Source organism: Phasianus colchicus, chromosome 13 (assembly GCF_987193195.1).
Source record: "Phasianus colchicus chromosome 13, bPhaCol1.hap1.1, whole genome shotgun sequence".
Taxonomy (NCBI): domain Eukaryota; kingdom Metazoa; phylum Chordata; class Aves; order Galliformes; family Phasianidae; genus Phasianus; species Phasianus colchicus.
This window is the reverse complement of record NC_143448.1, coordinates 13,216,782-13,244,296: the sequence shown is the minus strand read 5'-3', so window position 1 is coordinate 13,244,296 and position 27,515 is coordinate 13,216,782. Positions and strand designations below refer to the sequence as shown.

At 35.1% G+C, this 27,515-nt stretch overlaps 1 protein-coding gene across 1 annotated transcript in view; it reads right to left on the bottom strand.

Moving 5' to 3' along the window:
- The window catches only part of CDH8 (cadherin 8), a 139,974-nt gene that overhangs the window by 84,290 nt on the left and 28,169 nt on the right, over positions 1 to 27,515 (bottom strand). The window contains exon 4 of the mRNA XM_031614887.2: positions 3,137 to 3,431. Within this exon, the coding sequence (XP_031470747.2) occupies positions 3,137 to 3,431 (295 nt within the window). The remainder of the gene's footprint in view (positions 1 to 3,136; positions 3,432 to 27,515) is intronic.

Genomic DNA, 27,515 nt, shown 5'->3' with positions numbered 1-27,515 from the left:
ACACATGCACATCCTGCATTATATCGTGATTTTCACATCCTTCCCTTTAGTATATCATTCATGTACTAGATAACCATGCAAAAATACCACTGACACATTCATCTCTTCTAGCAAGGAATATAAGACCAGCAGCTGCTACACCACAGAGAATATACCTATTAGAAAAAGCATATTTTGTTAGAAGCTCAACATTATATAACAGAATAATGAAAATCTTATTTGTTCATGTGCATTTTATGTATTTTTTTTTTTCCATAGAGGTTATTTTTTCCATAAAATATATTGTACTGCATTTTCATTACATAAATACTTTTTATATAGCACATTATTTCCACTTTTATTTCAGATAAGTCATTACTGGTATAGCATTTTGAGGAAAAAAAAAGGTTGAGCAGAACTTTGTTATACCCTGAATAAGAACAGTGCCTAGTAATGACTGTGTTGTAGAAATGTCAAGGCTGAAATTGGCAGTGGGTGGAGATCTCTTTAAGGGGAATTAAGTAAGTGGATAATGGAGTGAAATACTCTTATTGTGGAAAAAAAAAAAATAAATCCTTGATTTCTGAAAGGAGACAGATTACTCATAAGCAATCTGAAATTAATTTGAAGAGGACTAACAAAACATAACAAAAGTTGAAATAATTTACAGAGCACCATTTAGTACAGCTTTTAGACAGATTCTGTCTGTGAGTTAAAGAACGCAGAAGAGAATATTAACAGCAAAACTGGTAAAGGTTTAACATTCTCATGTTCAGCTTTCCAGCCTTGAAATTTGCTTCCATCAGCAACTAAGAGGCAGGCCTGACTGCACAGATTTTATAGTTATTCCTGACTCCAGTAATGCACAAGTTCTCTGAGTTTTGAAATGATAGTTCAGAATTTGTGTCATTTTTTCTAAAAATGAGTAAAAATATATAAATATTTTTTTTTGTTTGTATTCACTGAGGCAGCTTGAAAACATACATCTCTAGGAATATCATATAAAGACTATAGAGGGATCAGGCATAAACATGCAAAATTAGCATCGTTTCAGTAATAGAGGAAATCATAAGAGCAGAAGTAAAAGAGAAAGATTAAATCTGGGAAAACTTGATAATAGGAGATTGCAGAGGAAATGACTAATGCTTGGTCTTAAAATTTAGCAAAGCATGTTAGCTTAGGGAATAGTGAATGGGGGTGATTTTTGGAGGATTTAAAGACAGGATTTATCTTGGCAGTTCCCCTCAACATGGCAAAAAACAGGAAAGATACAGTTCTTCACTGAACTACATCTGAAACTCTGTACTTTCATATTTGTGCATATTCCTATGCTGCCTGGAAATCATGGTCCAAAACCAGTTCACATCAAGAACACAAACAGAGGCAGAAATTTGTGATAGATGACCTCAGCGGTCTTACTCTTGCCGTCTCCTGCATTAATGTTAATTTCTTCTTTTAATTTCTTTCTTTCTTTGCACCACCTTTTAAAACTCATGTTAACAAATTTATTACATTTTAATTCATCTGATCTTCTGTTCAGTTTCCTGTCAACTTTTTTTTTCTCACTTTCTCGATAGTGAATATTCGTTGGAGAAGGGTCTTGTTTTTGCTAGCCATTACAAAATATTGCTCATATGTACAGATATAAATTATTTTTATTATAGCCTTGGTGATCATCTTTCTGTGTCTGCATTTATTTTCTTCCTAAAATACGAAACAAATTATTTCCATGAAGGATTAACAGTCTTTAGCTTGGCAAAAAATATCTTCTGAAAGCAGGTCTACATTCTGTTGGAGTTGCTGTATTATTAAAAGTGACTTCAGAAATTAATACAGTGTTTTGGTAAAAGAACTGACATGCATACTCGAAAATCCACATATCAGTTTTGCCACAAGTAATTTAATACAACCAGGATATGAAAATTTGGAGGACAAATATAGATAAAAATATGATAACTCCACTACTAGTCTAATCAGCACACCACTTTCATTTGAAAATGGTCTTGTACAACTCACTGTACTGTACATGAGAAAGAGGATAATTCTGACTCCCCATATTGCTCCTCTTTTTAACCACGGTAAAACCAAGAGGTGTTTGCAAAACTTTGATTGTTTGCCATTTTGTTTTCTAAAGTGACTTGGCAGCCCTTCAGTTAATGTGCTTTCACAGATGCATTCAAATGGCTGAAAATCATATTATCCTCAACGAAACATTAAAAAAAAATTGGCATTTACTTAAACATTCATGGTCAGATTTCGATATCTTTGCTTACAGTGAATTTTTATATTACCCTGAAATTGACTCTTCTGGTTGATGGATTTACTTCCCTTTTACTTTTGTGATAGCTAAAGGAAATCTGCACTGGATATTCGTACATATCAGCAGGGAATAAACCCTGAGTAAACAAATATGTAAGAAGGAGTAACTATGCAAAAAACTGAGAAACTAATATATTAATCCATCAGGAAATAGATGCACACTAATCCAGCAAAATAAATAAATACAAGTAAAATGTACTAAGAAGATTATTTCCTACTCCTTTTTCTCTCCCCACAATGTCTTTACAGGCTTAATTTCCCTTTTCATCAATTTTTTCTATAGCAGTCTTTATTCTTCCATTTTTCCAGCAAGTCATACAGATAATTGGTTAAGTCCACTCTAGAGTCTAACCATCAATTCCCAGACACAGCATCTTTCAACTCAATGTTTTTTGATGATTGCAACTGCACTTACAGGAAAATAAGTAAGTATTTATCAACATACGGCAACTTCTAAATCTGTGTATGAAAATACACAAACAGATAATTAAACATCAACAAAATATCAATAGGATTAAAATGTCATGTTGGAACAAATCTTGATAAATCATTTCAATAACAATACTCTAACCACAACATCATAAGGGGAATATAAATTTAGATCATTAAAGTGCTGTTGGACAAATAAAGACCATTAATATATCCGCTAGGCATTTTTCTTACTACTAAGAGATTCTACTATTGTGCTACAGATGAAAGCTTTGGCTAAAAAGAGATTTGAAAACATGTAAATTAATGCTATCAACATAATAAATATCTTATTTATCAAAAACTCAATGATATACTGGCATATTTAATTGCAAGGAATCAAAATGGGTTGATATTTAGACATACATACCAACAACAGACATCTCTGGAACTGTGGCATGATAAGGACCATCAACAAACTCTGGGGCATTGTCATTGATGTCTTGAACCTTTATAATGAATTCTGAAGGAGGCTCCAGAGGTTTGTTTGTGTCCCTGTCGACTGCTTGAGCTGTTAGAGTGTACTCAGCTTTTTCCTCACGGTCAAGCCTTTTCATTGCATGAATGTCTCCAGTCTTGTCATTGATCACAAAGATAGTTCCAGCACCATCTCCTGATAGGATATACTTGATTTTGCTGCTGCCAGGATCCAAGTCTGTATGCAACTAAAAGGAAAAATAAGCATTTTAGAGATAGAAATTACAGCTGATTTTCTTTTTCTTTTTAGTTTTTTTTTTTTTCTTTTTTTTTTCCCCATTGGTTTAGCCATACATTTTCTCAAGCTTTTCTTTTGTACTTTAATCTTAGCTCCAGTGATCCATATCTCAGCTTGAATGTACAGGGAGAGTAGGGATTTGTATGCATACTAATCAAATGTGAATGCAATCATAGGCATAATTAGACTTTCTATTTAAAAAGCAGCTGTTATATATATTTTAAATCCACGTTCTAAAATTTAAATGTCTTCAAAACTATTATCAGCTAAAATGAAGAAGCACAAAATGTCCTCAACCTATTAGATCAAAGGGTGAGTGAAGGATTAAAAATAATACATAGTTTAATCTAGTTGGTTACTCTAAGGTATTGCTTTCATCTTGTTTTCAAGGGACTTAAAATGGCTGAACACTGGCATCTATGGAAATGTTTTAATGGACAGCATTCCAGAATTTTAGAACTGTATCACAAGTCACATTGTAGCTTAACTTGAAGGGTTCTATTGCTTCATCTGAAATACTTTTAAAGTAGGTTTCCAGAAATATAAGAAAAAAAACATACATACATCTACCCATTTTCCTCAACCCATTAGAAGAAATAATATCATTACTGAACTTTTAAAAAAATAAGGTAGTATTAATACAACCTGAAACAGCATAAGAAAAGCAGGTGTTTTTATTTGATTTTTGCTGTTGTTGTTACTTAAAAACTTAAAGAGTGGAACACTAGAGAAAAGACTTTCATTGATTTTCTGTAGCTTCAAAGCCAAGGCCTAAATATCAGATTATCTCCAATAGTTTTTAATTTGCAAGGGCAAGTGCACTAAATGTTTTCATGTAAATACATTTAAAAATATGATAATAATTTAAATACACAATAAAATGTTTTAAGTACTGTTAATTTACTGTTAAATCTAACACACCTAACATGAAAAATAAGTGAAGAACATAGCATTACAAATGTACATTGTTTTATCATTACTTCTCTCTACCTCACAAAAAGTATTCTAAAGGAAATACATACAACCTTTTTAGGATGGTTGCAACGTGACTTAGAACTACCACTAGACTTGTTCCTGTTTGCCTATTTTTGTGCAGGAGTAGCTCAGCAGAAGCTGTTGCTGGCCATGTATTTTAGTCTTAAATGGAAAACACTGGTTGCTGTGCCCTGGAAGTGTTGTCACTTGCTATAAGAACTAGCATGGAGATACTAAAATTGGTGTGAAAATAAGACTTGTAGACTTGACTACAGCCAAGCAACAAGTAGATTCTATGACATACTACAAGCAGGCTCTGCAGATAGTTGCTCATATACAATCATATCTGAAAACAAGATTGTTTAGCACCACATTTGCTGGGCAACACATTATTACCACATCAGTATTTCAAAAAAGAATTTTTAAGCAGTTTAATTGCCAGTGAATATGAATGACTCAGTCCAGTTCACTCTTTCTACCCACTCCACATGAATGTACACACGGATGTCACGTGACAGCTGAGTCCTCTGTTGTTTTCTCTTTCTTACCATAGTTGCAATCAACTTTTACTTGACAACAATCAACACAATCAAAGTTAACCAAAGTTAACAGCACTCTTCTGCAGACTGGTACTGCAGTTCTGTCTGCTAAGTGAGATATATTTATTAAAAAAGTCTTGAAGGTTATTGTCCTTATGTGAGGGATAATGCTCGATCTAGGTAACATAAACATTTATTTCCAGGTTCCAGAACCTGTCAAGAAGCAATCCAGAATCTCTTTGTGTTTTAAACAGATTGTTTATACTTTAAGCATCTGTCTGATCCCTGAATAAAATCTATATGTTATTAACATTGCATATGAGGGTTTTGGCAGAATATTCTTAGCTGAATTACAGTGATGTCATGTCACAACATTGTCAGGACACACACAGCTCAGCAAAGCAATTGGGAACACCTCCAGTTCACCCAAGTATATAAAGCATTATACTGAAAAACTGTATTCTGAATTTCTAAGGCAGCACTGGCTGAATAAAATAGATATTCCATATCAATATTTGAGAATGCACAAAGATCCTGCAATTTACTATCTGCTAGTAAGTAGGAGAGGCTGTCAGTATAACCTCCAGTGTAAGTTTTACTCATATTATCCAACAGAAGTTAACGTTCATAAATCAGTTCTGGGACAAATGAATGTAACACAATAAAACAATAAACACAATAAAACCTTCGCAGCGCTAGCAAGATACTAGTTGTTAAAATGAAATATATATATATATATATATGATTAGTATTAACTGCTTCTTTTAGTAAGTTAAAGTCCTTTCAATCAAAAGAAAGAAATATATATTGCTTTTTGAAACACTACAAAATTAAGAATTAAACAAAATTAAGAATTAGATGAAAAATGGAAGTGCTGGAAACATTTCATAATGTTAAAGTTGAAACTGAGTCTGATTAGTGAAAATCAGTTTTTTAGCCAAAGATTAATAGCGGTTAAAAAGTTTCAGTTCTGTAATAAAAAACGAGCCATACACATGGCACTTACTGAGACCACATGCACTTGTGGTGAGTATCTGGGCCGATATATTAAAAGATCTTTTCCAAGTTTTGAAGGTCTTACAACTTACTAACAAAATATTGTAATAAATGACCTCTAGAAAATCCATATTTTCAAAACAATTTCATTATTTAGATTTAAGATTAAAATGTTATTGTCTTTGTTAGAATTTCACTTCAGTTCTGTGATTGAAGCCAGAAAGCATAATATATTTTAACAAGTAACATTTTCAATCTTCCACCCATTGGGAATGATAATTTACAGGCATTGTCAAGCTTCAGCAAGCTGCGTTCATGCAAAGGTTAAAGATCATTAAACACATAATTATATGAGGTTAAGGTGAATGATACAGAGACATAATGAATATGATAAATGAATATCAGTTTTTGCAGAAAAAGCCTCACAAATGCAGCAAATGTGAAACTGCTTTTCCACACTCTAGCTTTATTTGTTGCGCCTGTGCTTGAAAGTTGACCTCCGGTTTTTCAGAGCAATACTGAGAAATTAACAAGAATTTCTATTTAAAATAAAAAGGGAAATCTATAGCTAATCCCTATGTTTCACTACTCACTAGTATCCCAAAATGAAGAGAAAATTATGTTTACTGGAAAACTTCAGTATGTTCAGAGCGAGTCAAATTCCATTCCTTTATGTGAAATTCAGTTAATTAGACTTCAAAAGAAGCAGTATCTTCTATCTCCATTGCTGCCCCGACTGTGGGACTACAAAAATCAAACATCTTTCCCTTAAAGTAGCAGATGCAATCCCATTGCCCAAATTCTGCATTGATTTATGGCAACAAGAGAGGTTTTGGACCCTCTCCTAGTGTTAATGGTTATGCAGATGCACTGTATTAATACCCAACTAATGGCTACCATGTAGCCTCAGCACAGGCTCTCTCCTAAAATATGAACTTCATTCAGAATGAAGCCTATAGACACCACAATTTCTAATCTTTAGACTACTCTGCAACAAAACAAAAAACACAAAAACATCTTGAGAATATTACTCATATTAAATCCTCTTTTTCTACAGGTAATCATTTTATTTTCAACCACATTTTCTTAAGAAAGGTGCTGTTCAAAACCAGGCACACAGCCAAGACCTTAACGCAAAGACCAAAACTACAGAAGCTTCAAGCAAGGTTCATGAAGATCTTTCACAGTTCTGGGCACACAGTGAGGTTTGAGTGCCTTCTGCAGATGGAAAATGTCTCACCTGCTCTCCGTCAGCTACCTGGCAAATCAACAGTAGCCAAAACAACAGCTCGCTCAGCACAGTGAATGTCATATTCAAGCCATGTGCTCACCATCAGGAAAGTACACAACACACTTGGGTCTGGTCCTTATCCAGAATGAGCAGAACATGGCTGACTGGCCTCTGTGGTAGGACTGGTCATTTGGAGAAGTCATGCCCAGACAGAGATGCACCATCAAGGGAGAGATTTGTAACCCCAGTTTTCTTATATTAATAGAAAAGTTCAAATACATCAAAAATTCACACAAGTGGGAGAAATTTATATGCTATAAAAATGCCCCTGGATGTTTTTAACTAAGAAAAGAGAAGACAGCACTATGTATTCAAGTTTTTATTTGAGTTTGTTAGAAAATAATTAATTTATCCTCATATAATTACAAGGGAATTATCTCTTCCTTGTTTCAAGAGAAAAGGCATAATCTATCCATACAACTTCATTTTAGAATTTGCATCATTTTTCTTGTTCCTAACTCAGGAGATGTTTTTAAGGGTATAATTAGAGAATCACTGATTTTCACCAAACGTAACACAGATATGCATACAACACACCTACACTCTCCTAATGTTATTCCTCTGTTCCTTGCAATAAGATTCCTCATTTCTGAAGTAGGACCCATTTCAGAGACATGCTTTTTGGTTTTTATGACTCTTATCCAAAACCACTGAGTTATGAGCAACTCCACCTCATTCCATAAGAGCATGGAACTATTTTCGTGGATTTTACAATCATTTATAAATATTAAAGCTTTCAACAACTGTAATGCACTTTACAAATTATGCACTTCATTCTGCATCTGACTGTTCAGTCATTTTTCTAAAAATGTGAACATCATCAGGTGTTCCAGAAGGTTTTTGTGTGTTGTTGACAAGTTCTGACTCATAACAATCAGCCATTCACTGACGACTCTAATTTAAAAATAAATAAATAAATAAATAAATAAATCATAATTAAACTATTATAGATACCATCAATTCATTTGCATTAAATGCAGAATTAATGAATTGGATGTGATGCAAACTTAATAGAATCTTCCATTCTCTCCAAGGATGGGCTGGTCCCATATTTAGTAATGGGAATTATAGCTTCACAATGGGGAAGAGGAAAACCAAAATATTCTGCATTATTATTCAGGGTAATGACAAACTGGAGCACAGGCTTGATGTACCTGACATAATGTCAGTACTTGGAACAGTTTCAGAAAGGAGACAGACTCATCCATGGATGATGAAGGTTTCATTTAAGATATGAGAATCATGTAACTTGAAGCCTCTAGAGTAACTGTCAAAATACATTGCTGCTCACACATCTCAGCTGCAGTTTCATAACCAAATTCAAAGAGAATTAAAGCAATAATATCCCTAACACTTTCATTTAAGAGTGAAATAACTGCTTTTGCCTGCCTCAGTTTCCTACTGTGTCATCTGAGAATCTTTGACTCCATATGGCTTTTTTACATTTTGGTTTATTCTTTGTTACATTTTTTTTTTTATTTATTTATTCTACTGATCTGTTAATTTTGTCTCTGTTTATATTCACACTGCAACTGTGCACAAACTGCTTTTTACTGCTTATCTTTCATTATTATCTTATAATACACTAGAGTGAACTACTGTTTAAAATCTGGAGACAAAACTGAGATCTAAGAATCTGTTTGCTCTAGTTCAGTGACTGTGACCAACTGAGTCAAGAAAAGAGTTGAGGAATCTGATCCTCGTTAGAGCACCACTGATCCTTTCCATACATCTGTCATGTATTATCTTCTTCATCAGGAGGAAATCATCATTTTAAATAAATATTTTCACTCAACATCTTGGTAGAAAAAAGATAGTTCTCCTTGGTTTTTACAAAAGACAAAAACAGAAGAAACATACCCACCTTCAGTCTCACAAAAAAATCATATTAGGAAAAAAAACCCACCGAGACCATAGAACTGCCCAAGCCATTCCTAAAGAGCTCTACATATTTATCTCCACTTCACCACAGTACTAATTTTTAATTAAAACAGTTATGTAGTACTGGTGCTGTTTAACAGAAGAATCCTGACAGGGAAACTCCCTAATAGGGAGGAAACTGTGCCCTCAGACACACACAGTCTTCCCCAATCAAATATTTTTCTTCAGTGGTTGTGATGGCAACAAAGACAAGATAATCTGTTTCTTCTCTTTGCTGTCTTCATTCCAGTGCATGGTCTCAGATTGATTTTTCTGTATTTATTACATACCTTGTTTCTTCTGAATCCTTATGTTAAGGATGATAATGAAGGCCTTCTGTTTCCTTTGCTCTGGCCTTAGTCCTTTCCATTTGGGGATACCATCTGCCTCCCCTTCTGTCCTGAGAACACAGCCACTACATATGACCTGTGTCCCACTACAGCTTGGACTGCTGCCTTTCCTTGCTGCTTTCTGCTGCAATTTAATGCCCAAATGTCCCATGTCAAGTGGCCTTAGATGCTTGGCACCTTTTTGTAGTTGGCTTTCTGCCTAGAGTTCGTGTAACTATTTCTGAACCCAGGCTGCTGTTCCTTTCTTGAGTTCTCCAGCAGACACGCCTCCAGTAACCGTCTTGACTTTTTAGCCCAACTGTTTCTGATAGATGGAATCATACAGTGATATTATGCCACACTGCCAAATACGAATATTGCATGCAGTTTTAGTCATGTAAAACAGTTTTTCTTCTACATCTTTATGAGGAAAAATATTACCTCTCTGTCATTTCCTACTCTTGGGGATCAAGCACATTTATTAACAATACTTCAGACATTATAATTAATAGTGCCACCTATGCTTGACACTCTTTCCCCACCTCAATGACATAGCAGTAAAGTCTTTTTTTCCCTTCTCCAGCTTGCCAATCCCAGACTGAAGTTCTTACAAGTCCTGCTGCAGTTTCTGCTTCCTTTAAGATGGTGTGAGGTCTCCAAACAAGACTTCAGAAAGCTGTTCCATTTTGGTTGCTAATTCCTATTGCCAGCACATCCTGTCTTGGTTCTCTTTTCTCCATACAGACAAAAGATGAGGAAGGCTGTAAAAAAGCGATCTGTGGGAATTTCCCATTCAAAGTGATAGCCAGAGGTTGGGCAGTTCCTATATACCAAATCCTTCTCTTTCGTTCCTTTAATCATCATCCTATTATTCACACTGTTCTAAGCTTTTCTTCCGTGTTGTTTGAGCTGTATTTTTCCTTTCCTCTTTAAAAGCTTATTATACCTTCCTAGGCTTCATTCTCAGGCACAGTACGTTGCACTTGAGCACTAAGACCTCTTTGTGTTTTTCAAATGATTTTCTCAAGTGACTGTTAGAACGATATCTTATAATACATACTCTTAGGATTGCAGAAGACGAATAAAAAAGTTAATCACTACATACACGCAGCAGTAATTTGAAGCCTGCTTACAAAATCCATCACACTAGACAAGCTATATCCTAGATCAGTGAAAGCAGAACAAACTACAGTAGGACAGTTTGGTCAAAGGTGAATGAATATTTCTATTTATTTGTGCATATTTAAGTTGTCATGATTTTATAATCTTTCAAGGCTCTGCTTTCAGCTGCTTTGACTACACTGCTTTTTGAACATGCTCAGCACACAATGATTAGCAGGATCCCAGCGATAATATGTTTAACCTGTCTTCCTTTTTAATGCAAAAATTTCAAATTCATGCAGAATACATTATGTTATTTAATAACATTATAAAAAAACTGGAAAGCATTAAAATATCATTTTGAAGGTTATTTTTCAAACTTAAGAAGACTGCTTAGAATACTTCAGCATCTGAACATAAGGAAGTAAGTACTCTGTCTAAAACCACATGATGTGTAAAGCTGGCAGTGCAAATAGAAAGCTCTTTTCTAGCAATTGGCTGTCAAACATCCACAGAGCAGAAATACAAACATAGCTATGCAGCCAGCTTTGAGCTAAAATTGAAAACTGTTGAGAAGGTAACAGAGATGAGAACTGAAATGATGAGAACTGAAAAATTAAATTGTGAGTACCTACATACTGATACTTACAAATTATCTGCTTCCATGTGATAATGTATTTATCTTTTCAGTGCACTTACACTAACGTGTGACCTGTGGACCCGGGTAAAGTATGAGTTTTTTCTTAACAAACAAACACACAAACAAAGAAATCAGGTTATTTGGAGTGTGAAAAAAAACAAGCAAGTTTCTTAAAAGATGTCAAACCAAATGATAGTCTTTCAGAGATGCTACGTTTCTGGTTACTTACTACCATCGGAGCATTGTTTACAAGAATTAACAGATATAACATGTGGATAATTGGATTATTTCTCCACCTTCTCTCACAGCTAGATGTTCATTAGAGATGATTAGAGAGGCAGAATTATATGTTATTCAGAAGAATTTGTTTGAAAGCAGTTACTATGATTTCATGCATTTTCACAAAAAAATTGTCACATCACTTGTGTTGCCTCCAAAGATTCCTAATGTAATTTCTCCTGTATTTCCACCAAGTCATGCATTCGTGTGAATATCTTACAAACTGACTTATTAACATTATCTGTCTGATGCAAATAATTTGCAACACCATTAAATTAGAAATATTCTGTAAACCAATAGAGATAGATCACAGCTTATGCCTACGTTACTGTTTTTTTCTGGAAGAACTGACAGAAGAGTGGAGAATAGAAAACATTCCTCTTGATATGCAGAAATCATCAACTGCAGTCACTGCAGCAGGGTTTTTTATTTGGTGATGTATCTGATTCTCTAGCAACTTTTAATGAGCCCTGCAGTTCCTTTTCTCAGTACATGTGGAGACTAAAGTATCAGTAACATTTATCACTTTTTTTTTTTTTTTTTTTGGCACATCAGATAACCTGAACTGTTTACAACAAGTGAAAAAATAGCACTGCTAGGATTATAAGTGTGGGCAGTTTTTGGAGTATTCATATTATTTGCTGTAAACATCTAATCTGCCTGTAATTCACTGGGGTCCTGTGAATTATCAAAAAAGAAATGCTGGCTCATGATGAATCAGATAAATTGTATACAAACCAGTATCACAACATCTGTACATGTGTAACATATGTCAATCTCAAAACAGCCCAAATCTATACAGGCTTAGCAGTGATTTAGGCTAGACCTTCATCCAAATTGTCTATGCTCACAGTGAAGACTACAGTGGGAGGCTGCAGAAGTCATCTGTACTAATTTAATGACAGTTGAATCACTGTCAGATTTCTCTACCCACACAAGCTTGATAGTGCTCATATCACTCTGTGGGCACAGAACAACCAAAAAACATATGGCTGTCTCCCCACTCAGCTGTCCTTTGCATTTCTCCAACAGGGCATTCTATCAAAGGATAGTTGACCAGCTATCCTGTGCTAATATCTTTAGGGGTGAATGGTGGAGAAGATGCACAATGATCAGTTAATTGAAGTTAACAGGCAGAAGAACATATGATTTCTCAGGACCTCTTTTCAGCAGATGAATGGATTCCCCCACACTCAAAGATCTGCTTACAGACATCCACCTAGAGAATACAATGCCTGAAAAAGGAATATCAAAGAAGAGAAACAGCTGCAGAAGGCAGATCCTTGAAGATCTCCAAGGACTCTGCTGAGGTACTTATTATAATGAAGAATACACACACAAAAATCTTTCAAAGACCTGAGAAAGAGTTCTAATATTGAGAACTGGGGTTCATAAATGATCCAAATGATAACTTAGATACAAAAATGACACAAAATCCCGCTATCTTACATACATTCTTCGCTATTTATCTGAAGGAACTTTACTAAACTGAGAGAAAAACCTAATGACATCTAGTTAACTGCACAGCTGACTGCTGTGGAGTCAGTACTCATCTACAAATAATGCTTATTAATTGCTGGTATTACAATAGCACACAGAGATTCTCATTGGCAGTAAGAGTCTGTTCTACAGCATGGAGAAAGATCAATAGCTTTTCTTCCTCTCCCCATTTTTTCTGGAAAAGCAATGAGGAAGAATGGACCCAGAACACATCATTTCAGAAATGAGTTTCTGAGACATTGTCTAGTTTCTGCAATTACTACCTACAGATTCAGTATGGCTCAAAATACAAGGAAAAATAAGAGTGAATTCTGAATACTAAAATATCTAAAATAGTGGGGTTTTTTTGTTTTGTTTTGTTTTGTTTTTTTGTTTGCATCTGAATGGTTTTAGAAGCTGTTCTAAGGCATAGCAACTCAGTAGGAGTCTCTGTCTGAAATATCCATGTACACTGGACAAAACTCTGTATTTGAAACATATATAGATCTACAGAGAAAGACAACACCAAAGAGTTCCACTTAAAAAAAATAATAATGATAAAATAATGCAGCACAGGTTGTGAAATGGCAAAATTAAGGCTGCTGAGTTCAACCTTGCCTTCATCCAGCTTCCAGTAACCTCCACACTCATCTTCAGGTATTTGATTAGCTTCCCAAGATCCTAAGCAGATCCACTCTACATGGCTTCTCCATGCTTCTTCTCCATTATCTAAACATTTGTATGGCCTGTCCCAAAAATAATAGTGAAAAGTAAAAATTTTGAAGCTTTCTAAGGAAGGGAACAGAGACTGGTTAGGGGTTGGCCTTCCTGATGACTGGGCCAGAAATTACACACCTGAGATGCTCTGCCTGACTAATGCTTGGAAACATTTTTCGCTTGATATCCAAGCAGCACAGACACAGAAAGTCTTGTCTTCTGTATATTGGTATTGTCTTATGAGAACCTAAACAAACCACTTCTCAGCATTCTGATTTTCCAAGTTAACAAATTCCAGTTAAAAACTTATCTATACTTTGCCTGACGAGCTTTAAATAACATCTGCTGAATTTTCAGCTGGTGAGATTCTTATGGCATGCTGTTTATGATATCTGGTTTTTCATTTGTATTATAACTCCATAATCCATAGTTCAATTACAATAAGAGTTTACCACTAGCATACTTTTTAATACTTTTCTGATAACTAATACATCAGGTGTAACTGACTTTAATATAAACTAGATAAATAATAAGATTAACAATTATCTGACTGTGAGATAATAAAGCGTTGAAAATAGCAAGACCTTGAAGTAAAGTAAAATATTTGAGATTATTTATCAAGTCAGTAAAGCTGCCTTTTCACATTTACCCAGGATATAGGAAATAGAATATTTTGTTTGCCTTTGGAGATGAGATCACTGGGTATGTAAATGAACACTGATGACAAAGTTAACTGGAAAGATAATCTTCTGTACTACATTCTTCAGCAAAATATTAGAAGTATAAATGTACTATTGCTCAGTTCTTTTACAGATATTTTGGCACTAAATCTGATACAGGTAACCAGCATGTCTTGCCTTAGAAAATGTTTCTGTTTTTTCTGAAACAAGCTGAGATCATGGGCAATCAACATAGCAACCACAGCATGATTAAATCAAACCTTTTCCTCCTCTCCATACTGAAACTTTGAAACCACGTTAAATATCTCATTACAGATCACAATTGGTTTCTTAGTTTGTATACTGCTATAAACCCCTGTCTCAGCTGTGCCAGCTTCACTGATAGGTAGCTTTTCTCAGAAAAAGACAGAAGCTCACAGGAAGGGAATGCTGGAAGCCATAATCTTCTCTAATGTGGTGCATATCTGCTTTTGATTGTACAGCATCATGTCAGCAGTGAGGCAAAATGGGAAAACCTCAAAGGTTCTTCACTTCCCTTTTCTTTTTCATTATGTACTCTGAGAAAGTATGACGCTGTGGTAGAATAGGGCCAAACACTATTTTCAAGACAAAAAAAAAATAATAATAATAAAAAAAAAATTAATCTGAATGCAACTCTGTTCTTTTAACCAGCACAAAACCCAAGGAATCTCAACCTGACAATGAGAGAACAGAAAAAAAAGAGAATGGCGCTTCCAGGGGGATGCAACACTTACATTTCCTATAATAGAACAGGAACTCATAGGAAAAGCAGTGCCCCTGAGAGAGCTATAAGCTCTGCTTTTGTTTCATATATTATTGATGTGCAGGTTTAAGAATCAGTTTCAAAAGTTGGGAAAAATCCAGAACTGAAAAATTCTTATATTTTTCAATTGTTGTGAATACACAGATCATGAGCACTCCCTTACAGATAAGCTGCATTTGCAGAGAACTCAGTATGCATAAGCTTTGCTAGAAATCAGCATTTAAATATTAGTTACACTTCTTTACCATGAATTTCTTAAAACTAACCTGTTACTTCAAGTCTTTGTGCTTCTTAAAATTAAAATGTTACTTTAAGTGTTTGTACTTTTTTTGCTAGCATGGTCAGCCTCTACTAAGTCCAATGCTAACAGTTTAGGTGAATACTGTATTAATTTTAACCATTTCTACACCTGAACAGAATACAGAAAGCAATGAAAGATAGTGGAGAAGTTATATATATACGGAAGAACTTCAATATAAGAGTTAAATAATTAAAAATCTGACCAATGAAGTTGTGCAGATTAGGTGGTAGATGATAAAAAGAAAATGTGAAAAAATTTGCAAGAAGTGTCATCTAAAGCATGCTATGCTGTTTCAAGAAAAAAACCTCATATTTCAACTTTCTTCTATCTACTGAGATACAGTCCCAGAAGGACATAGGTAGAGAAAGATAATAACCAAACAGTTTGGAGAGTGAAAAATGAAACAAAACATAAGATAGAAATTAATCTACAGTAAATGTAAATGTGAAAGCAGAGAGGAAACCGAAGTATGCAAATGCCCAGTGTAAGGTTCATACAAACCACATACCAGAAAGTTATATGACAGTTAGCAATTTTAATCTTACCATAGAGAATGAAGCTGAACTTCCAGATGTTTGCAAGATGAGTGTTTTTTTCATTATAGAAGCCAGGAAAAAAACCTACAACGTTGAGGAAAAAGTCCTCAACAACTTCTGTGCTTGTGATAATATTCACTTTATTCTTCTTCATTCGCTTGCTAAATATTTTTCCTTTCTTTTTCCTGTTCTTACCTACATATAAAGGAGGGGCTGGGTGAAAAGGCAGAATAAATGAGATTTGACAGTAACTGAATTTTTAAGCCTGTGTGGAGAAACACTGGAGAATCAGTCCCTCACCATCAAAAGGGTAGGAGGTTGCTTGATGCAAAGAAGCCCATGCAAGAAATCTGAATGAGGACATTAGCATACACTCCTAAAAGGTGGGCTACAAAATGTTTGCAAAGATAACACAGATTTCAACATTTTCTACTGGTTGTAGATGAGAGCTAATGAATGGATACAGAATATGAGATCAACAGAAAGCCTCACAGAGTGTATTTTTAGCCGCTGTTGGTTTTTTGGTTTTGTTTTGTTTCCACAAGTGCTGTCTGATTTGGATCTCACAGCACCAAATAGCAAGTGTGCCTTTTGATAAGAATATGTCCAAACCTCATTTATTCTGCCTGGAATTTTAAAGCCGAGTTCATTTCTTCTCACTCCTCATGTCTAATTCTCTCTTCTGGCCTGATTCTCTTCCAGAGAATGTTAGACCAAGCAAAGAATCATCATCAAACTGGCCATGTTTTTCAGCCCCAGGAGGCAATGCTGGGAACAGTCACACATCCAGTGTGACATTTGGAGCTTTTGCATGTAACAGTGATGGCCTTTCTTTTGTCTTCCCCAGTCAAGGTAATGTTATTGGCATCTTAGTACTGATACATGGAGATATGTAAGTTACTTCACCACCTCAGGATATTACCATATTAATTAAATTGGTATTACCACATCCTTGTTAAGCAGAACTCAGTGTTAATTCTCATCTGCCTGTGGTGAAACACAGTCAGAGAAACAAAGAGTTCCAGTATACAAAGCAAACCAAGTATTTGAAAGTCCTCAGGATCACTAAGAGGCCACAGCCAAAATTCTGTCTGTATTTTTTGGGCAGGAGTTAAAATTCAGTGACACTAAGACACTACACTGCAGATTACTGCAAAATTCATTTAGGAAACAAATACAGGATGAGAAAAGAATACTGATGCTTTTTTTTCTGAATCTTTCCTGGCCCAAATGCTTTAAAGTTATTCTACATTCAACATTTATACCTGCACAGGCATTGATTTCATTTATAAAAACTATTTACATTTTAATATGCTAAAATTATGTGAAGCAAATGTTGCCTTTTGAATTCATTCCACTCTATACCATATTAAGAATTTTGTTTGGATATAACAAATATGTTATGCCAATCCCAAAACATTTTTTGATATTCTAAAAGTTCATATTGACACAAAACTAACTTTTCTCCCCAGCTTTTCAAAATTGAGCACGAAATGTTAGTTACCTTAGAAGAAATAGTCACGTTCTAGGAGAACTTACTCACTTTAAAAGCAAAATCATTCCTGCTGCCTACACAAACTCTACAATGTAATCATTTCTTCCAAGAGATATAAAGCAATTTAATTCATTTTGTTTAGCATAATTGAATTATTTTTCTTATTAGTATCAGCTTTATTTGGCTGTTTCAGTGTTCAATGCTATGACTCATTCTGTAGATATGAGGAGAACTTTATGTCATGCCTTTACTTTAAAAGCAACACAAACACAATTAAAACATATTTACGGTGATTATATTTCAGCATACAGATCACCATATATTTTGCTCTTAGGTATACATTCCTTATTGTTCACATAATTACTATGAAGAAATAATGCAAATGAGCCTGCTGGAGACAATTATTGGACTTTCTTTTTAACTTTATATCGCTATAAACAAGAATTGACATTCCAGTCAGGGGTGGACAGCAAGCAACTATTTTATCGAATGCTTGAAACACTTCAAATTAACAAAATCTAAGCAACTGCTGTAATCATTCATCTACTACATACTGATATCTCTAAAATCAGAGCTTAGATTGTGCTTCAGAATTTTACACAGATCAAGATAACTCTGATTAGTATATCTTAATCAACTGAATTAAGTATCTTGCTTCTGTGATAAAGGACATCACATCTGTAACTTGACAGCTGTCCATACAATTTGAATAAGTAATCAGAGTGGAGTAAAATCCACATTTATAATACCTGCTGAGAGCACTCACTAACTTGTGTAGGTTTTAGAAAGACCTTTAAATTATTTAAGTAGCCTTCTGTAGTATACAAGGAAAGTCACTGAACTTTATCAGCGGTTGATAAACATCCCTATACTACATTCTTCTGAATTAGTTTCTTCTCATTCCCAGTGTCAGAATTCCCCTCTGTTCCAATATCAGGAGCCATCCTGACAAATGATCTCTTGGACGGAACCACCACTGGCTCCATCAGAGTGATCTGTGAGGCAGTACAGGCACTTGCCTCAGGTGGATCTTTTTCTTCCACTCTAATTCAGTAGAGGCTGAGAATCCATTTGAAATTTTCTTCAGGAATGGAGAAATATTATTTTCAAAACATATTCTCATCTTATATGGCACACTGTTATGAGGAAAGCCAAATTTTGGTAAATATCAAGTACTGTAAGAGAGCACGGAAAAGCTAACCTGAGCTAAATGGCCAGTGCATGCCTGAAAGCTGAAGAACTGAGTTTTGGAAAGCAAAAATACAGGGTCAGACATGATCTCTTCTTAGTTCTTCAAAGGTCTCTTCATAAACTTTTCTTCCAGCTTACTTTGCACAGATCCTGGCTTAGCCCAAGTATTTTGGAATACACATTCAGATGCATGAACACAATCGTGTGCACAGCACATCTTGTCAGTAGTTTGAAAACATTTTGCAAGCAAATGGATTGAGCTGAGTTTGCTCTTGCTATTGAAAGTCTCCACTTCTAATTTTTGAGGCTGTTTCGAAACGACACGGTTGTGAAGCAGACCATATTTTTGCCCTTTCAATAGTGCAATCAAAAAAAGGATACCAGCTCAACTCTGAATATGAAATAACTTCTAGCTGAATTGCAAACTATCAAAAACAGAGATAAAACAACAACAGAAGATTCAAAGTTAAAAAAAAAAAAAAAAAAAGGCTCGTCATTTCAAATGTAGAAAATACAGATATCTCGTTTATGGTATGTGGTAGTAAATTTTTGTCCATGCCTATGCTGAACGGAAATCCAATTTTATAATTATTCCAACATTCTAAGAATCTTTACAAATGTCTATGCTGACAGAGTTTCTCTCTGATGCTAAATTTTGATTTTTATTTTGGTAGTTTCTTTATTTTGAGCAGAGGATTGGGGAGAAACATAAAGTATATTTATATCCATGGAATAAAAAAGCAGTTTTTTGCAAAAACTAAAATTAAACTTGAAGGACTTTGATATGGCAGTTATTTTTGATGCTTCATTGCATTGTAAAAGTGGAAAGGAATTTTTACTTGATTCATATATAGATTCCTTCAAGTTCTGTAGTGTTTGAGTTTGAATTAAGTTAGCATTATCTTTGAAATGCCAAGAAGTGCATCCACAATTTAACTGTTCAGTCAAGCAGTGTCTGTGCTTGGTTGAAGCCTTTAAAATCAAAAGCTGAGACTGATAAGATGAAACCAGCCACATCTCCAGTTACTCAGATTCCATTCAGTCCTATCACACAACAGATTTCAGATACTCTTGCGCATTTTAAAACAGTATTACTGTGGGGTAGTAAATAGTAAGATTGCAGGAATAATGAGATCTCAAACCAAAAAACAAAAAGAAACATACAGAACAATACTTCCCACTTCCTTGTCCCCTGGAATTGTTGCTACCACAATAAATTCATTATTGTGAAATAAAAATCCCAATTTTGCTGTGGTATTCATTAAAATTTTCCCATAGAACAGAAGTTCTTCCAAATTATCAACACAAAAGTAACGTGAAGAGAGGAACAACATATTTTATACATTACATCACCATTACATTCACGAGGGCTGCTCTGAAAATAATGCCTCCTATTTTACTGTTGGCCCACATTATCAAAGGTAGATGTTGGTGGTTTGACAGTAGAAGTTGAACCTTAAGTTAAATGTTGTTGTGAAAAAGATGGCATCAGTCTGACAACATGATGTCTACCAAAGAAGCGGGGTGTGTCACTGAATTTCTCCATGTGGAAAAAATGGCACTCACTGACATTCATCAACACTTGCTGAATGTTTATAGAGACCAAACAGTGGATGTTAGTATGGAGTGCAGGCTCTTGTTCATTGCTAGTGAAAACACACAGCTAATGGTGATGGCTATGTTGAAATATACTGTTTTGTAGCTGAGAATTTGCTCTATTAAATAGAGTTATTGTGTTCTTCATATCTGTTGTGGTTTCCCCAGAAGCAAATAGGAGGCATTACTTTTGGAGCGACCTATGCACATTTGGCTAAGATCAAGAAATTTGGCTGGCTTACACTGCACATAAGGGAAAAGATAAGCAGTGGCATTAGCCTGCATTAAGTTCTCCCTAAACTAGGAATTGAGATGAAATACAGGATGTGGGCTACTCTAAGTTAAAGCATAGTTTGGTATACTTTCCTGGAAAAAAAATAGACTGATGGTCCCCCTGCTCTGAATTAGAAGATGATTGGAATGAAAAACACTGGTCAAACACTTCCTTTTTAATAGTTAAAACATGCTCTGTGCATGATACCACAAAAGAAGTGGAATAAGAAATGCTACATCTATCCCCCTTGAGGATTCTCAAATACCAGGGCAATCAAGACAGAAACGAATCTACACCATCATGCTTGCCCACAAGTGACCAAACCTATTGAGTAAATGTCTTTCAGCAGTGTCTGGCATAACCCAGTTCAGCTTCATCTTTCTCTCTCTGTGGACACAAATGAACATAAACTCTAGATACAATTTGCCCTGCTGTGCCCTTACCAAAGTCAATGCAACTCCACAGTGCCAAAAAGCTATGTTACGTCTTTTAATTAAAACAAATAAACAATGAGATTAAAATGGAAATTACAAAAATAAAAAAATAATAAAAAAAAATCAGGTAATTCCATCTTGGTTGGAAAGAAGTTTTTCTACGTAGCCACCAAAAGCACACAGGTAATTTAGTTTTTCAAACTGATTTTGCAAATAGATTAGTTGTTAATGTAAAATTGTTAAGCAAATCATTTCAGCAGAAAGCCATTCTGGGATACAGTTATGGGAAGAGGTCACATATGCAAAACTAGGCTTTGCCCAATTGATTTCTAATTATAAAATCAGAGGCTCTAGAGCCTGTGGTTAATAGTCCTTCCCTTTAGCCTGAAAAAATAAACTTACAGCATGAGCTCACACACAAACACTCATACATATGAAATGCTTCTCATCGTTTTAGTAAGCAAGTATGTGTCCTGGCACTATTTTGCTCAGAATGAATCAGACAATGTCTAACTGAAGGCCAACTATGGAATTAACTCTACAATGCCTCTGATGGCCAGCTGTGATACAGAAAATTGCTCCTTACAATAAAGCTACAATAATGTCCATTTTGGAGGGGGGAGGAAACCATGGGCGTATTCTACAAGAGTTAGGAGTTTAAATGCTAATATTGTATAATTATATAATTTTATGTTTCCCCATGTAAAAAGATAGTGGTTAAGAATTTTACATATTTAATTAATTCATCCTTTAGCACCAAGTGCTGACTGTTTGGACATCTGAGTCTCGTCTCATTTCATCTTTGCATGAAATTGAACAATTCATGAGGTGAAAAAAAGCCAAATAGGACAATTCTGCTTATCAAGTGCACTCAACATAAGGATGTTTTCTGATAGAGTGCATTCTGCATCTTCATCATAGAATAAAGTTAAAATTAGTTAACATATGATGTGCAAGAGCATTTGTTGCACAGGTCTACCAGTCTATTTTATACAACAGCTACATTCAGTGCACATGCATTTACATATTACGAACTGATGACTTCTTCTGAGTTTATAATTCTTAGAACTACTAAAATGGTAATGCATTTATAAGTACTGTATATCTTTTTCTTGGGGAACTTAAATTTTGTCCTGTGTTGCGTGAGAACTCAAGTAATAAATTACTACTTCCCATGACAAGAAGAGCGAAATTGAAGTCTATACAGCTTGTCACCTCCATCACTTATATTTAGAAATGAATGCATCTACTGCTTTGGCTGCTAGAATTTGTATCCTGTAATATTTGCTAAACTTTAGTCTTCATTGTTTTTCATCTTAAAGATGTTAAAAAAATAATCACAAGAAACTGCTTTCAAAACATAATAATATTTTCTTCACAAATCATTACTTTCAATGCTGAGCTGGATTTTCCACTGCATTATTCCATTTATGCATCTAGGAGAGTTAACAGAGCAGAGATGACATTTTTTGTAGAAACGGGTCTTTCTTTGCTCTGCTGCAGCCCTCTTATCACCCATTCAAAGTCACAAAAAGTAATCTGGAAAGCAGTGCCATGGAGTTCAGTTTCATTTATCTGAGTATCAGGCTTTTAATCACGTATTACTAGTAGACCAGCTTGCAAGCCAGCAGTCAGATATTGTGGTGGCATCACCCACAGATGTTTCACAGAAAGTGAGACACAGGGAGTTGTCAACACACTGTGAATCAATTTATTCATTCTCACCAACCCTCCAGTCAATTTCATCCTTCAAGGTGCAAATTAGAAATACAGATGTATTTTCTGAAAAGCTTTCCAGATTCAGTTTTTCAAAAGCAAGTTAAGAACCTGTTGGCTCTCATCCAACATAGTATCTGTTTAACTCTGGAGGACTACTTCCCAGGGAGACACATCCTGAACTGTGATGTGAATATTATGAGCATGTATTTATATCAGCATGGCTCTGCAGACACAAGTCCTAGAACTTCAACACCTAATAAAACGTCTTCTGACTTTCAGAGACTTCTAAAAGCAAGGCGAAATCATAAAATTCTAAGAGAACATCATTGTCCTAAACTTCATGCTTGAATTTGTCAGTACTGAGGAACAGAATTTGAAGGACAGCAATAATTCAAAACTGCTGCAAGGATGAGAAAGAACTTAAGAATTTTTTTAAGCTAAATAGAATAGTAAAATATCTTGCACATTTATCCAAGATAAATTCCATCTGCAATTTCATGGAATAAAAGGTCAAAGAAAACTGGAAGCTGAGTCAATAAACTTTATAATAAAGTCATTATAGATCTCTGATGTGATGAACAGTAACATCTGTTGCATACGCTCTAAGCACTGAGTGGAACTATCTGCTTTTAATTAGTTGGTATTTCAATGAGAACTCTTGTACATGAGTCAATGGATAAATAAGACAACAATAAATGTCTACCAGGTTTCTCACTACCCTAAAATTGAAACATTTTATTCTAACATTTTAGAATGATATAAATAATGGTGAAAGTTTATTTGTCTGCAAGAAATTCCAAGAGATGGTATGGATGTCCCATCTCTGTAGGCATTCAACGCTAGACTGGATGGAGTCCTGGGCAGCCTGATCTAGTGGGTGGCAACCCTACCAACTGCAAAGGCATTGGAACTGCATGATCTTTAAAGTCTCTTCCAATCCATGCCATCCTATGAGTAAAGATGGAATTTGCTTGCCTATTCATGCCTCACCTTGTCCTAACCATATGCAATAGAAAGAACAGGTGACTAATCCCAATAGGGTACACTTCTATTCTGGGTTGTTAGCTGAAACATTGGTTTATCTTTAAAATATATTTCAGAAGATAAAAGTAGAAGACTGAGGCTGGAAGAAGCAATAAAAATATTTCATTCATAAAATACTACCCCTTTTTATTTAGCCAAGATCGCCTGGAGCATTTCATTCCAGCTCAGAGATACTGCTAAAATTTTTATTTATATGCATTCTTCCTTTTCAAACTTTCCAAAAATTCAGTCTGAAACAATATTACTCTGGATTCTAGAATATGATTGTAGCTGAGAAGGTATGATTTTCTATGAGCCACAATGGCAGCATTATCTCCTCATTTTCTCATCCTTTATTTTACTATGCAGATAACAATGATCCATACATACATGCATATAAATACCAGAGAATTCATGTTAATCCGGACACATAAAAAATGTGTAAAACTATAGACACACAGAACTCATACACACATACAGCTTCAAGTTTATATCTTTAATACCACCACTGAAAGCTTGACTTGATCTTGCAAATAGCCAGAGGACAGTGACTCAATCGAGGTTAGCATCACCCACATCCCACCACAGAATGAAAATGATGCATGCACATTTTGTCCACAGCACAAGAACAAAGTCTATTCTGACCAAGACTCTTTCAAGAGTATGAAGAATACATGCTACAAAGGCTTTAGGCTGGTCTATGAATGACAGCTTCCTTTTGAGCTACAGAGAAACTTGTAATGGACTTTTCTGTCTCTAGGGGAACTTTTAAAGCCTAAACAGAATTTCAATTATATTTTTCAGCTAGTATGAAATTGTTGCTCTAACACTAACTGCAGATGCTCAGATTAGATTTAAGCCATATTTTTAGAACAAAGAAGTAAAAAAAAAAAAACAAAACCCACAAAAAAAAACCCACAAAAAACCAACAGTTTTTTTGTAAGCTTTTATCCAAATTTATAGTGCAGTGCATGCAGCTGGTTGACTTGCTGCTAATATGGTACTTTTCAGAGCTTTTAACACACTTAACTGATTGTTTGCTCAAGGCATATGTTTTGAATCAGCTGGGCAGTGCACAGTACAGCTGGCAAACTGGATATCGAAATCTGGCAATAAGCCTTAGAATTATGTGTCACTGTGTATCAATTTTTCCTGAATTTTCTGTGACATTTTTTACTGTTTTAGTGTAAATTTGAAGTTATTTCACATTCTACTACCTTAGATGCCATTGCTGCTTCCACTGCTACAACAAGTGGATGTAGCAGACCCATGCTGTGGAGGAACAATGTTGAGTGCAAAGGCTTTTTTTTGTCAGGCAAAAAAAATTATGAAAGCTTTTATTAAATGATCTCCGTATTTTCAAAATGGGCAAGGATCATTTTTTTCTGGTAGAAAGAGTGGGAAACAGTGACAGGTGCTGTTCCAAGAACACATTCATTTCAAATCAAGCAAAAAATTGGAATTTTTTGGCAGTATGTCCCATTCTCACTATTGCCTCCCATAACTGAAGTCAAATGTTTTCAGCCTCAGCTGTGACATTCAGAAAGGTCTAACAAAAATCTCCAGCAGTATCTGAATATAATTTTTGTATTATTTAATAAATGAAGCATCATTTTTAGACTCTCAGCATAATGAACTCTCATTTGCACTGGGAAGATTCATAAATTCACACTGTTAGGAATTGTTTTCATCAGAAATGGGCCAGCCTCCCATGGTGTTCATCCTGCAGCTCAGAACTGGAATGTATTCTGGCTGTGTCTGCAAGTCACAAGCATTGAGTTATTATCACTGAGTTTGCATTACTGCTGCTTGAAAAGCCAATCTAGATACTGACAATGACACTCTCATCTCAGGGTACATACAACCATATATTTCTGAACATATATATTCCCAATTTTTCAGGGAAGTATCACACTTCTACGCTACATAAGCTCAGCATAATGAATTAAGATAAATACTAAGAGAAATAGAGAAGCAGAAAGTTCACTGCCAGAAATCTGCACAGCTATGTGAAAAAAGCATGTGTGTTATAATGCACAAGCTTTACTGAACTCAAATAGCTTTTCAAGAACAATGCACTTTTCAAGTAAAATAAATAAAACAGCACATAGCTTCTTTTCACCACGAATATGAATCTCCTAAATTTAAAAATAATTTAGTTTTCAGAAATTCCTATCTCCAGCAGTAAAAATTTCATTAATTTGTGAGATTCATCTGAAATAGCATTGATTAGACAGACAACTTTTAAAAATACGTTTCAGTACGTAACAAAAATTTTGGAGTCTTCCTTTTTTCAGATTTTTATAACTCCTTCTTCCCATTGCCTAACCAGTACAAATGAGAATACTGTAGTACAGGAGGTCAACACAAACACTGTACTAGGACCAACTGAAAGCAAGTGGTAAAAAGAAGAGTTTTTATCTGTTTATTTATTCAAGTCTCTCAAACTTCAGATTCCTTATCAGCATAAAGGAATACAAAGAGAGTGAAAAGTAAGTCTGAAGAAAAAAGATTGTGTGTTCTTATAGCAGAAATACAGCTGTTAAGTTCCGAATCTTCAGAAGATGATCCAGTGAATAATGAATACAATGTGCAGAAAGACACTCTTCTATATGACAAAAATAAATAAATCAATAAATCCTACCATAATAGGAATGTCAAATATATTGAACTGAGTTTGTGGACGTTCATTTCAGCAAGAGTGAAGCACGATAAAACTGGAAGAGAAATACAGAATCATTTCTCTATCAGCAAATGATACAGTATGCCTGTACAAGTTCGTGGAGAAGCTCTTGAGAAAGATGGTATGGCATATGTTCTGACAAGTGTATGCCACACCTCCAACTCTACTGCTGTGGCATTTAGAGGTGCACTCTAAGGCTGTTTTTTCATTATTCTTAAACTGTATTTTTAAAAATGAATGCATCATCAAACCCTACGGCTTGACAAATTGTACAATATGCACTCCCTTACCTGAAAGGCCTGCTTTACAGGCACAATCTTAAGTATATACAAGCTTAGCAAGAGCAACTGAAACACCGAATAACATTAAAAGCAACTACATGCAAAATGGAATGAAGTATGGATTAAGGAACATGGAGAGGAAAGTAGGGAATGTCAGAGGTCACATAACCTACAAAGAAATGCCAAAGAGGATTAGGAAATTTTATTTCTTAAGAGGTTCACAGGTCAATTACCTACAGGGTCCATTTCCGGTCCAGCATTAACACGGACATTAGTGATGGCTTCCTAGATTGCCAAAGAGTTTTAGAAATCTATGCACAGCTTTAGGCAACTGTATCTAAACTGTATCTGTAGCCTTGAAACAACTAAGTGCCTTTTCTCAGGTCTGTATAAAAGCTGACAATCCTCCGTTTTCACGGGTTTCAGCCTTCCACATCACTTAGGATATAAAAATAGACACCCTCTCACAGAAGCCCAATGACAGGTTCCTGCAGCCGACTTGCAGAGAGCACAGGAAACATACTGCCAATTTCCTCATCCTACATTTTACTCGCACTATTAGGCAGGTATTTCAAAATGTTCTGCCCCTAAAATCAGAACAGTAAAGAGCATTTTTTACCCTTTTTAATTCCCTTCCTCACAGTTACACCATTTCTCCTTTTACTTGATTTTTACTATGTTCACTGATCCTGAATTTTTTATGAAAGGGGAAGAACTTTAAAGATGACCCACATCAACCTATCAAGACTCCCTGAAGCACAGCCTCCTCTC